General features: G+C 46.6%; 1 protein-coding gene across 1 annotated transcript; it reads left to right on the top strand.

Annotated features, from left to right (window-relative positions):
* Nucleotides 1–653: 653 nt before the first annotated feature.
* metrnla (meteorin like, glial cell differentiation regulator a) lies at nucleotides 654–11549 on the top strand. The gene is made up of 4 exons (XM_083780518.1): nucleotides 654–1098; nucleotides 4922–5313; nucleotides 10020–10079; nucleotides 10638–11549. Exons 1-4 carry the CDS (start codon nucleotides 1007–1009, stop codon nucleotides 10952–10954), a joined length of 861 nt encoding a protein of 286 aa, XP_083636644.1. The 5' UTR covers nucleotides 654–1006; the 3' UTR covers nucleotides 10955–11549.
* Nucleotides 11550–12348: the final 799 nt, after the last annotated feature.

Here is a 12348-nt window from a genome sequence, read left to right as displayed (position 1 = left end):
ATCCTGATTGGACGAAAGGCTGGGTCCCACAGCCAAAAACGAAACCTAAGGTTTTTTGAGTGAAATCACTGAATATACCTTTAACTATGCTGGAGGCTATAGGCTAATACAAAGGCAAAGCTGGTGTAGCAGCTATAGTATAAACTTATAAAATCAAACAGGATCTTAAAACCGAGTGGACATAAATCACATTTTATATAGGCCTACACAAAATTGGCTGCAAAGGGGTTCCAGGGGGTCCCAAGAAATACTAGCATAATACTAGCATCACAACACCATTAACTACTTTATCCATATTTTATGACTCTATGTCTATTACAGAAATCTGCTTTATATATTGAAAATACTTTAAAGTCTTGAATAATGTCTTGGGGGTCCCTGGCAGAAAAAAACTTTTCACACATGGGGGTCCGCTGCCAAATAGGCTTACATGTCAATATGGGGGGGAGGCTATTTGGCACGAAAAAGTTAGAGAACCACAACAACACTGCCTTTATGGGCTCCAATTGGTTCCATTCTGTAGTTCTGTAGAGTTTATGGGTATTTTAAACTGTGTGGGATCACGCAGTGCGCAAGCGTGATAACCCGCTGTGAGGGCAGGGTGTGACGTAGGGCAGAGTAATCACCGCCAGACAGTGAAGGAATAGAAAGGAACTCACAACACATCGGGACTGGACTAGGGCTGTCAGCTGTGCGCACTGGACTGGAGGAGCTGAATGCGCGCCTGTGTTCGCTGTACTTTTACTATAGTCAGTGTAGTTAGTTAGCCTGGGTATCGAGGCTAGTTATTACGCTACTACTATTACTATACCGCAGAAGAATCGATCCGAAGATTCAGATTGTTGTATTCAAAGATTCAACAGACCTCCATAGTCTGGACACATGGAGACATCGCGTAGACGGAGCCCCGCCGGTGGATTGTACTGTTTTACGACTTGAGGAGAGGAGAAAGTTATATAGTTGCGATCAGAGCAACGAGAAGCGGCGGTGAGTGGGAGAGATAAACATGCTCACCCCGATACTGGCGTATGTGCTCTCTCATCTCCTGCGGATTGTATCCTGCCAATATTCAAGCGACGAGTGCAGTTGGAAGGGCAGGTAATGAAAGAGTCATTTCTTTAGTCTTCTTTTAGAGCGGGCGTTGAAAGTAAAGTAAAAATGGGATGAAAGTGGCCTTCTTGATTATATCAGTGACTGATTGTGACAGTTGAGTTACCAGCTTTACGAGTCTCTCGATCGTAGATATGCCTACATTGTATTTCACGTAGGATGCCAAGCAACATATTAACCTACCTAAGCTGTTCATTTATTTTGCATTCATATAGTTCTATACCATTTTTCCATCCGTTTCAGCACTTATGATGAAATCGGTGCCTCGCATCAAAATAGCAAAACAAGCTTATTATGACCATGATAGGCTACAATGTATTTATAGAGGAGGAGAAATCAGTTGTTTATTGTATTTAAATCAGTTGTTTATTTAATTTCGACTTGTTTATAATAACTAAGGATAGGCCATAAACGTATAGGCTATGGAATGCTCAGAAGTTGCTTATTCTTGCACTGCTCCAAAGCCTTAATGTGATTTTTCCTTTTCTGCTTTCTATCATTCTTGGGGGAGGGGGGCTGGATATAAGAATGATTGTCAATGCAGACTCAATACCACATGGTGGAAAGTTTCACCTCTTTGAAAATCCCATCCAACATCTGCAGGAATCTGTTTTGCACTTTTAAATGCATGTGCCTCAAAACGTGTGGTTTAGTTTTTCATCCCCCAGTCAGAAGGAGTAGGCAAAATGCAGCACTTCCAGCCCATAACCAATAATCTGTTGTTCATTAGACTTACTCTTGACTAATCTCCTCTAATTGCATGCAGAGATGATGAAGTTAAAAAAGTCTTAATTAGAGGCATGCTGAGGAGAAGCTGGTTATGGGGCTTTCAGCTGCATATGCTCAACATGTGCCACGGTGGGTTGCTTTATGGCACATTTGAATTTCAGCATCTCATTTTCAAGAAACTGGGTGTTTCTCCCTAGAGTCCAACCACTGGCTTGGCATCCGCAACGCTGGTATAGAACGCCGCTGGTTTCCTGACTCTGGCGTTGCCACAGGATGACTGACAGGCTGGAGTTTTGTTTTATTTTTTTAAATCCTGACCAGGCATTAAGTTCTGGAGGGAGTCATTTGGTCATGTTGGCGCCAGAGTCCAGAGCGCTGCCTGGACAAGTCTCTTCCACTCTCTTTGGTGGCATGAAAGCAAAGGGGAGTTTCGGTGGCGTGACCTTCATTTGCACTTGCATGCAGCAGCAGAGCCCAGGCTACTGTTGTCTGTTCAGAAAGAAGTCCCCCATGTCATCTTCCCTGCTTCATCCCAATGCTGCTGCAAGGCAAGCTCTTCCCAGAGGCAGGCAGCCAGTGGGCCACATTTCTGCCAAAGCTCTGGAGGGGAACAATGGTTCTATAAGGGAGTACTTTGTATCGGGAGCTGGGGTCATTTTAGCTGCAGTGGCTCGTGACCGGTCATGCCGCCGGTCTTGTGCACTGCTGGGCTTTAGCCTTAACGCTTTAGGAGGAATGTTGGTGTAATGTCCATATTACTCACACAGGCCGGCCTGGGGCCTTCACCTTGACGACCCCTTTGGCTCACACTAGTCAGCTCAGGCTCAAATCTGACCACTCTCGGTGCCGCAAGAGGAACTTGGCTCTTAACAAAAAATTAACCTCTGCAAGGAAAGGGTACAGGACAGGTTATTGACAGGATATGCACGATATATAAAAATACGAAAATAGCCGTTCTAGATTGGCTATATTCGGCAAAGAGGTTTGGTAGACTATGTACAGACTATGTAGTGAAAGGTCAGGTTTACTGAGGGTTTAAGTGGTTAAATGTCTGAAAATACACATTAGCATGAATCCAACATGCAGTGCTGTCAAACACTTAAAAAAGTTTAATCTGCAATGATGCAGTTTTATACAATATGTAGTTGGGGTCCCTGCTTCATCTCTCTCTTAGCTAAGGGGTCCCTGCTTCATCTCTCTCTTAGCTAAGGGGTCCCTGCTTCATCTCTCTCTTAGCTAAAGGGTCCCTGCTTCATCTCTCTCTTAGCTAAAGGGTCCCTGCTTCATCTCTCTCTTAGCTAAAGGGTCCCTGGTTCATCTCTCTCTTAGCTAAGGGGTCCCTGCTTCATCTCTCTCTTAGCTAAGGGGTCCCTGCTTCATCTCTCTCTTAGCTAAGGGGTCCCTGGTTCATCTCTCTTAGCTAAGGGGTCCCTGTATCATCTCTCTTAGCTAAGGGGTCCCTGGTTCATCTCTCTCTTAGCTAAGGGGTCCCTGCTTCATCTCTCTCTTAGCTAAGGGGTCCCTGCTTCATCTCTCTCTTAGCTAAGGGGTCCCTGGTTCATATCTCTTAGCTAAGGGGTCCCTGCTTAATCTCTCTCTTAGCTAAGGGGTCCCTGCTTCATCTCTCTTAGCTAAGGGGTCCCTGCTTAATCTCTCTCTTAGCTAAGGGGTCCCTGCTTCATCTCTCTTAGCTAAGGGGTCCCTGGTTCATCTCTCTTAGCTAAAGGGTCCCTGGTTCATCTCTCTCTTAGCTAAGGGGTCCCTGCTTCATCTCTCTCTTAGCTAAGGGGTCCCTGCTTCATCTCTCTTAGCTAAGGGGTCCCTGGTTCATCTCTCTTAGCTAAGGGGTCCCTGCTTCATCTCTCTCTTAGCTAAGGGGTCCCTGCTTCATCTCTCTCTTAGCTAAGGGGTCCCTGCTTCATCTCTCTCTTAGCTAAGGGGTCCCTGCTTCATCTCTCTCTTAGCTAAGGGGTCCCTGGTTCATCTCTCTTAGCTAAGGGGTCCCTGCTTCATCTCTCTTAGCTAAGGGGTCCCTGGTTCATCTCTCTCTTAGCTAAGGGGTCCCTGCTTCATCTCTCTTAGCTAAGGGGTCCCTGCTTCATCTCTCTCTTAGCTAAGGGGTCCCTGGTTCATCTCTCTCTTAGCTAAGGGGTCCCTGGTTCATCTCTCTCTTAGCTAAGGGGTCCCTGGTTCATCTCTCTTAGCTAAGGGGTCCCTGGTTCATCTCTCTTAGCTAAGGGGTCCCTGCTTAATCTCTCTCTTAGATAAGGGGTCCCTGCTTAATCTCTCTCTTAGCTAAGGGGTCCCTGCTTCATCTCTCTCTTAGCTAAGGGGTCCCTGGTTCATCTCTCTTAGCTAAGGGGTCCCTGGTTCATCTCTCTTAGCTAAGGGGTCCCTGGTTCATCTCTCTTAGCTAAGGGGTCCCTGGTTCATCTCTCTCTTAGCTAAGGGGTCCCTGCTTCATCTGTCTTAGCTAAGGGGTCCCTGCTTCATCTCTCTCTTAGCTAAGGGGTCCCTGCTTAATCTCTCTCTTAGCTAAAGGGTCCCTGGTTCATCTCTCTTAGCTAAGGGGTCCCTGGTTCATCTCTCTTAGCTAAGGGGTCCCTGGTTCATCTCTCTTAGCTAAGGGGTCCCTGGTTCATCTCTCTTAGCTAAGGGGTCCCTGGTTCATCTCTCTCTTAGCTAAGGGGTCCCTGGTTCATCTCTCTTAGCTAAGGGGTCCCTGGTTCATCTCTCTCTTAGCTAAGGGGTCCCTGCTTCATCTCTCTTAGCTAAGGGGTCCCTGCTTAATCTCTCTCTTAGCTAAGGGGTCCCTGCTTCATCTCTCTCTTAGCTAAGGGGTCCCTGGTTCATCTCTCTTAGCTAAGGGGTCCCTGGTTCATCTCTCTCTTAGCTAAGGGGTCCCTGCTTCATCTCTCTCTTAGCTGTCAATGGAAATTTGTGTAAGAGGAAAATCCACACTAATAGCTGAATATAGGAGGGGCTCAAAAATACCTAAAAATTGTACTTGAGTACAGTATATGTAGTACATGTACGTGGTTACTATCCACCCCTGACCATCCTGTCCGCCCTCTCCTTCCAGCGGTCTGACTCACGAGGGCCATGCCCGGGACGTGGAGCAGGTGTACCTGCGCTGCTCCCAGGGCTCTCTGGAGTGGCTGTACCCCACGGGGGCCATCATCGTCAACCTGCGGCCCAACACGGCCTCCCCGGCCGCCGCCCTCCTCTCCGTGTGCATCAAGCCGTCGGCGGAGTCCAACGGCACCAACATCTACCTGGACCGCACCGGCAAGCTGCGGCTGCTGCTGCGCGAGCAGGACCTGGCCCGGGGCAAAGTGCACTGCTTCGGCATCCAGGAGGGGGCGCTCTTCATCGAGGCCATCCCGCACATGGACATCAGCCGGCGGATCACGGCCTTCCAGTATGAGCTGGTCAGCAGCAGGCCGGCGGGGGCCAGTGTCCACTCGTTTTCTGGTGAGATTGTTTGTCTCTTATTTACTTATTATGATGTTGCACTACAGCAGAATCTTAAAGGGATTGTGACATTAAAAAAAAGGTTTTGGAATTGTTCTTGTTTTTTTTAGGTTTTCTAATCTCAATTGCACCCAAAAAACATGAACTTTTAACATTCAGTAGATTTTCTGTGATCTGGGGTTTTCTGGCTCAAACAGGTGCTCTGATTTGCCGGCAGTAAGTGACATCACTTACTGCAAATCCCATATATGTCAATGGGATTTGCCAGCAGATGTTTCACTGTGTTGCCTGTTTTCATTGTAGCTCAAAAGGCCCAAAAAACCCCAAAGAAAACTTCAGACCACAGAAAATCCACTGAATGTTCAAAGTTCAGGTTTTTTGGGTGTAATTGAGGTCATAAAACCTAAAAGAAAAAAGAAAAATAAATAAAAATGAATGTCATAAAACCTTTAAGGCCTACTCATACTCCACTATTAGGTGATAAGGTGACCACCGAAAACTACAACATGACGTCACGCCACGGTGGTAAGCCACTCGGCGCTCACCAAAAACACATCGCTCTGTTATCACCTAAAACTGGAGTATGAATAGACCTTTATACTATGCATACTTATTATACACTTTATCATTGTTGTTTTCCTTTTTTTAGTTGACCACTTAAACCCGTTGTTGACCTGCGTCCCCCAGTCTGTACTGCTACTGAATGGTCCCTTCCCTTTTCAAACAAATCTCTTTGAAGAAAAATTGGTGATCTACAAGCTCACAGTCGTTGCGATGCTTTGTTGTGAGCTTTTAGATCTGCTAGATCCGTCAAATGTTTAACTGTTATGACATGCCTGGAATAGGGACCCTAGGGGTCCATGTATTTTATTAAGCTATAGAATATGTCTGCAGAGTCTGTGCAGACCACCTTTTGATTGAGTCCGTGTAGAATCTGGTTTGTCTCTGTGTCTTGCTGTAGGCTACACTAAATACAGCCATCTACTGGTGGAAAGGTTTATGAGTAGTTGGAAATCGTAGGCTTGTTTCAACAGATTGCTCCTCCTCCCTCAAATCTGTTTATTTGTCTGTTTAATTCCCCATTGTTGTTTTTGAAACTGTGTAGTCTTTTGCAATATTAAAGCTTCACTCTCGGTAACAACATATAATCCCCCATGGATCTTCAGTCTTTATGAAACTTGACGTCCTCTTGGATCAAATGTCGGTGTTTTGCACAGTTAATTTCCACACGCACGCATTAGATGGCTCTTAATAACTAGTTATGCAACCGAGCCAAAGTTGACTGGAGAGTTTTGCTGCTGAGCTCCACGTTGTCCTCGATGGTTTCTGTGTGAAGAGGGGGGCGCAGTCAAACAGAGGGCCTCCCTTTTAAAAACAGCCTTCTATTTTCACGCTGTGTACCTGCCAAACCTACCCAGCTTCAAGCTGCGCAAATGTGCAGCGACTGTGTTTTTTTCCCCTTCTTTCCCCCACACAAAGCAAAATATAAGCCCACGGCTGTTTTCACCGCTTCTCTGGGTTCACGTCTTTACGACTACATTATTAGCTACGTTATTATTATTATTATTATTGAAGACAGTGTGATAGTCTTCTTAAGCAGGTTTTCAACAATTGATTTTCAAGCGACTCTGTCGCTTTCTCCCAGCCACACCGCGGTGCGACGACGTACACGCCAGTCTATAAAACAGAGGTGGGGAGGGTTTGAGGACTTGTTTTGAGCAGATTACTTTCTTCTGCTCAGCGGCTCTGCGGTATGAGCCAGTGTTGTGGTGTGGCTGGCCAGGGCTGACATAGCGCCGGGATGACTCACGGAGACAGCAGTCTTGTGTCATGTGCATTCTGGCGCAGGCTCCTTGGACGGGTGGATGGATGCGTGCTTCTCTCACTCCCTCTCTCTCTCTCTCTCTCTCTCTCTCTCTCTCTCTCTCTCTCTCTCTTTGCACTATTTCTTTATTTTCCCCCCCTCTTTCCCTTCCTCTTCTCTCTGACCCACTGTGCCGGGTTTGAGTTCCGCTCCGTAAGCTTGGAATTCTTCTCTCTCACCAGATGTTGAGAGGATCTTTTTATTTTCGAGCTCACGGAGCCCGTTTCTCTCCATCTCCTGCAACTTTCTCCCCGTTGCCTCCTTTCGCCTGTTTTCTCCGTCCTCTCCGCTCGTCCTTTCCTATTCCGTTGTCTTTTTCATTCCTCCACCCCTTCCTGTATCATCCCTCTCCTCCCCGTTGTTTGAAGTGGCTTCTCTTCTGTGCTGCTGAGTGGTATTACTGAGTCGTGCTCCATTAGGTCGGAATTCATCTGGGCCCAGATGTTGCAGGGACGCTGTCGATCCCCCCTCCACCCCTCCCTCTCCGCCCTCCTCCCTCTTTCGGGTCCTGTGAAGTGGTTCCGATCAGAGTGGTGCAGCGTGCGTTTTGGGCCAAGGGAGAGATGCTGACTCGGCTGCCAGCCCATTCCTGCGGTTCTTTTTCATGTCTTGACATGTGAGCTCCGCTCTGCTTTGGGTTTGGGCCTATACCCTTATGCCTAATTATACACTCTGTCGTGCGGCGGTGTCGCGCATCCAAAACAGCCGATCCACAAAGCTCACAACTCATGGCGAGACTACGGCGCATCGTTGGATTTGTAGATCGTAGGATAAATCATAACATCAGGCCTCCCCGCTTTGGCTCTTCTTATGCCGAGGCAGCAGGCGAAGCTCACATCAAAGAGCCCCGGTCTGGGCCCAAGGCTCCAGGGCGAGGTCGGTCGGTTGGCCATTTTGAACTCTCTCCTACTCTCCAGCTGTTCCCAAGCCCTGTGGTTGTGTGACCTCCGAACTCGCCGGTGATGCGCCGGCGCCTTGGGTTGCAACACAAATTGACCTAAGACATGCTCTCCCCTCGGCCCTCATGCCCCCTGACTTCAGACAGGCCAGCTAAAAATAAGACCCCCCCCCCCCCCCCCCCCACACTCGCCCCCAAGATATGACAGAGGTCACATGCCCCTTCCATATAGCAAGACGTGTTTTCAGGATCTGTGTCTTCATTTAGTCTCGGCGGGCATATATATATCTGCACCAAAAGTCTCGCAGACACCTGCGTTTATGAATTTGGATGAGTCTGATAGATAGACATTGTCTCCATCTATCTGAACTGTAAATCGGTCTCCCTCACAGGCAGTGTTGATTTTGACAGCAATTTATTTTATTTAGTTTTAGTCATAGTCCTTTGAATAAAATTTCATTTTGTTTTAGTCATATTTTAGTCATCTGAAAAGTTTTAGTTTTAGTCTAGTTGTAGTCGACTAAATACCATAAGGTTTTAGTCGACTAAATCTACAGTGGCGTTGACCAAAATGTATTTTGGTAAAAAGGTAGTCGCCGACACATTTTTCGTCCTAGTTTTAGTAGATGAAATGAACACAAATGATTAGTAAGGACTGTCACCACTCCCTCAGCAGCCCACTGCTGGCTGGCTTATGGTCCCCAGACTCCCCCACCTGCCCCTGTGGGCCACTTGGACGCTAAAGACGCACCATGTCCAGGACTAATAAAGGCATCCCCCCCCACAGGCCCGGCCACAGGGCCACCTGAGTCAACTAATCATTGACTTGACTGCTCTCATTTAGGGGCCCTTTCTCCTGTTGTAAAACACTCAAAGCCTCCTGGAGCCTAGGCAGACCCAGCTGACACGCTGCTACCGCTGCAGTCAAAGGTGAACTCTGGCCTATAGGGCAGACGTTTTCAAAGGTCTGGTCACAGTGGAGGCTATTTCAGTTAATTCGTTTTTTTTTCTTCTCTCTCTCTCCTACGCCCAATTATTTGCCCTCTGGCAGAGGTTCTTGTTTTGGTTCAAACCAAGCGGTGCTGGAGAGGAGAGGTGCTGATGTCGAATGTGGGCCATTCATTGTTTTGACTGTTAAGCGTTCATCTGTAATGGTCTCTTATTTCCTGGCTATCTTCACTGTTGACCCATATGGGCCCATTTCTATGCCATCAGAGTCAGACTAATACCCTGGATTTGTCTGCGTAGTGCGTACCAGACCAGTGACATTATAGTTGACTCAACTGGAGGTTGCAATTGACGGGTGCGCTTGCTGTTTGGAATGGTTTAGGGACTTGTGTCAATGGACCCAGCAGGCAACAAACCTGCTGGAGCGCACCAGCACTGCACAAAGCAGAGACGTAGCCCTCCTTCTCTCTGCTCTCTGCTCTCCTCATGCCATCCCATTCATCTGGTTCTCATTTGTTGTGTCAAAGGGTTCCTATTCTGGTGGGGACAGGGGGTGAACGAGGTGATCCCACGCGCAAATGCGTGCACTCACATACACACTCATCTGCATTTTTTTTAATGACCAGTGAGTAGCTATTTCACTGCCAGCAGGCTCTGCATCCAGCTCTGTTTGGTGTAAAACCCAGAGCTCATGACAGCCGACTCCCGTTCTGCTGTCCACATAAATAAATAAACCGTCTACGGGGCGGAAATTAATTACCATGAACGTGGTGCATACGCGAAGGCCACGAGCCCCACATGCCTGGCTGGCCGCACGCAGGCAGGCAGCACACACAGCTGTGTTACCAAAATGTGGAAAACTGTGAGCTGTTTGATTATTTTTTTTATAGTTCTACATGGGGTAGGGAATCAAAGTTTCCCTCTGTTGTTTTCTGTAGTCGTCGTAGACTAGTGTGCAAAAAATGTAACCCATTCTCAATCTTTCTCTCTCCGCAGCTCCCTGCCAGCCGTGCACAGACGCTGAGACGCTGCTAGCGGTCTGCACCAGTGACTTCGGTAAGTTGTTTAAACCATTCTGACCTGAGATCAGATTCATACGAGGTTTCCGCCGGACACACACTGGTCTGATTAAACCTATTCTGACCTGAGATCAGATTCTAAAAAATGTCAGTCGCTCTTCGATTTTTCAAAAATAGCAGACCTACAAGCTCGTATCGCGCCACTCGGTGGCGCGATATGAGCTTGTAGATCTGCTATTTTTCAATAGCTAAATCATAACATGATGCCGACACCAAAATGGGTGCCCGGTCAGAAGTAAAAGTCTGGTGTTTACTTGAGTATTGAGTACAAAAGTATTGGCATCAAAATATACTTAAAGTACCATTATAGGGTAGGGTTGAAGTAGTTTCTTATTAATGTATGTATTACATTCAAATAATTGTAGTGGAGTAAAAGTACAAATAGGAAAATACTGTAAAATAAAAATGAAATAAATGCCTCCAAATTACTTGAGTCCATTTACTTGATCACTTCACACCACTGAGCACTGGTCATAATGGGACCTGTCCTAGTGGAACCAGTATGCTAACGCAGTCTTCCTGTTCCGGTTCACAGTGGCACGGGGCAGCATCAAGAAGGTCCAGCGCGAGGAGGAGCAGTCATCCGTCACCGTGGACATCAGCCGCCTGTACAGGCAGAAGACACGGGTGTTTGTGTCCGGAGGTGTGAGGGCGAGGAGATCATGGACCGGCCAGGTGAAGATGCCCCTCCAGTGCGGAGTCAAGTCCGGGGAGGGCGACTTCCTCTTCACAGGGACGGTGAGGTTCGGAGAGGCCTGGATGGGCTGTGCGCCGCGGTATAAAGACTTCCTCAGGCTATACCTGGAGGCACAGCGCCAGGGGACCAACCCCTGCCACGTGGACACTGACTGACTTCCCTGGCGCACCTGCCGACGCTTGGAGAAACGGGACGAGTCCTCCCAGGACGGTGAGGAGAAGATAAACACAGTGTAGAGATCCTGAGGAGAGAGAGAGAGGACGATACGGTCTGCTAGACTGACAGACTGTCCGCAGACCCCCAGACCCCCCTCTCCTCTCCTGCTGTCTCATGAATTGTTCTGAGACAGAGAACGGAGCTCTTGAATGTTGCCAAGCAGCATGGTGGTTGGACTCTGCACTCACAGCCAACCGTGAGCCAATGTGGAATGTGTTAGGACTGCCATAGCAGAAGAGGAACTATGGAGTGTTTTAAATGTAGCAGAAGACACCCGTTTGGTTTCATGCGTGTATAAAATGTGAATGAACATTGTAAATTGGAAGCTCCACGTGCTTTTGTAAAAAGCTTGATGTACAGTTTTGGAAGTTATTTCTTATGACAGAAATGTAAAGTGAAAGCCTGTTTTTATTTTTATTTTGTATTAAAAAAATGATGTGCAATTTAACGCCTGAATGTAAACGTGCTGTTCAGGCAGTATAATTGTACAAAAATACTTTTTTCCCCTTGAGAATAAAATGTTATTCCTTGGAACAGTGTTTTTTGGGGTTGTGTTATTTCCGTGTGAAATAAACAGCTGTCTAAATTAGGGCCGGGACTAATTGCGATTAATTTAGATTAATTAACTACAGAAAAGTTCATCGCGATTAACTACAGATAAATTAATCGCACCTTTTTTTTCACCGCGGAACGTTTCTCACTGGGCGCTTTTCTATAGTACTGAAAACTGGAAATAATAAAAAGTCACCCCATTTTGTGTTGCCTAGAACTGGAGGTCTGACAAAAAACAGTAACAATATGAAGTAAGTACAGCTTTGTGATGTCACTGAGATGTACTTGTTACTGTTACTAGTTCTAGGCAACACAGAATGGGGTGACTTTTTATTATTATTTCCACAACAGGTATATTAATGACAGTAAAATGTTGAAAATGAGTGGTATCCTGTAGTCACTATTCGTTGATTCACTGGGATACCAAAAAACATTTAAAAAAAAGGTTTCTCGCTGTTCTCGGGTTGAATATTGATATGCGATTAAAATGCGATTAATCTAGATTAATTAATCGCAAAGCCTCTGATTAATTAGATTAATTTTTTTAATCGAGTCCCAGCTCTAGTCTAAATTCATAGAGGCTAAATTCAGTACATAGAAGGCCTGGGCAAAGTCAAAGACTGGCGTATCAAGTTTTTCATTGAGAATAATGGATTGACTATTGCTAGCAATATTTGTTTTTAACGCAAACATTAATGACCCCTCTGTCTGAGGTTTTAACTTCAGCCATCGTATTTATCAGAGCTGCAAACATGTAGTGAGTGAGAGCCGATCAGAGGCA

Source organism: Protomyctophum parallelum (genome assembly GCF_964188405.1).
Source record: "Protomyctophum parallelum genome assembly, chromosome: 13".
NCBI classification, from domain to species: Eukaryota; Metazoa; Chordata; class Actinopteri; order Myctophiformes; family Myctophidae; genus Protomyctophum; species Protomyctophum parallelum.
Note: the sequence above shows the minus strand (reverse complement) of the source record. Positions and strands in the feature narration are given on the sequence as shown.

What these genes read in the sequence shown, in the direction of transcription:
- metrnla (XM_083780518.1), top strand. Translation starts at nt 1,007, where the DNA reads ATGCTCACCCCGATACTGGCGTATGTGCTCTCTCATCTCCTGCGGATT. An exon ending in CAGTGTCCACTCGTTTTCTG is followed by an intron (nt 5,314 to 10,019) that starts GTGAGATTGTTT and finishes CTCTCTCCGCAG; the next exon opens with CTCCCTGCCAGCCGTGCACA. An exon ending in GGTCTGCACCAGTGACTTCG is followed by an intron (nt 10,080 to 10,637) that starts GTAAGTTGTTTA and finishes TCCGGTTCACAG; the next exon opens with TGGCACGGGGCAGCATCAAG.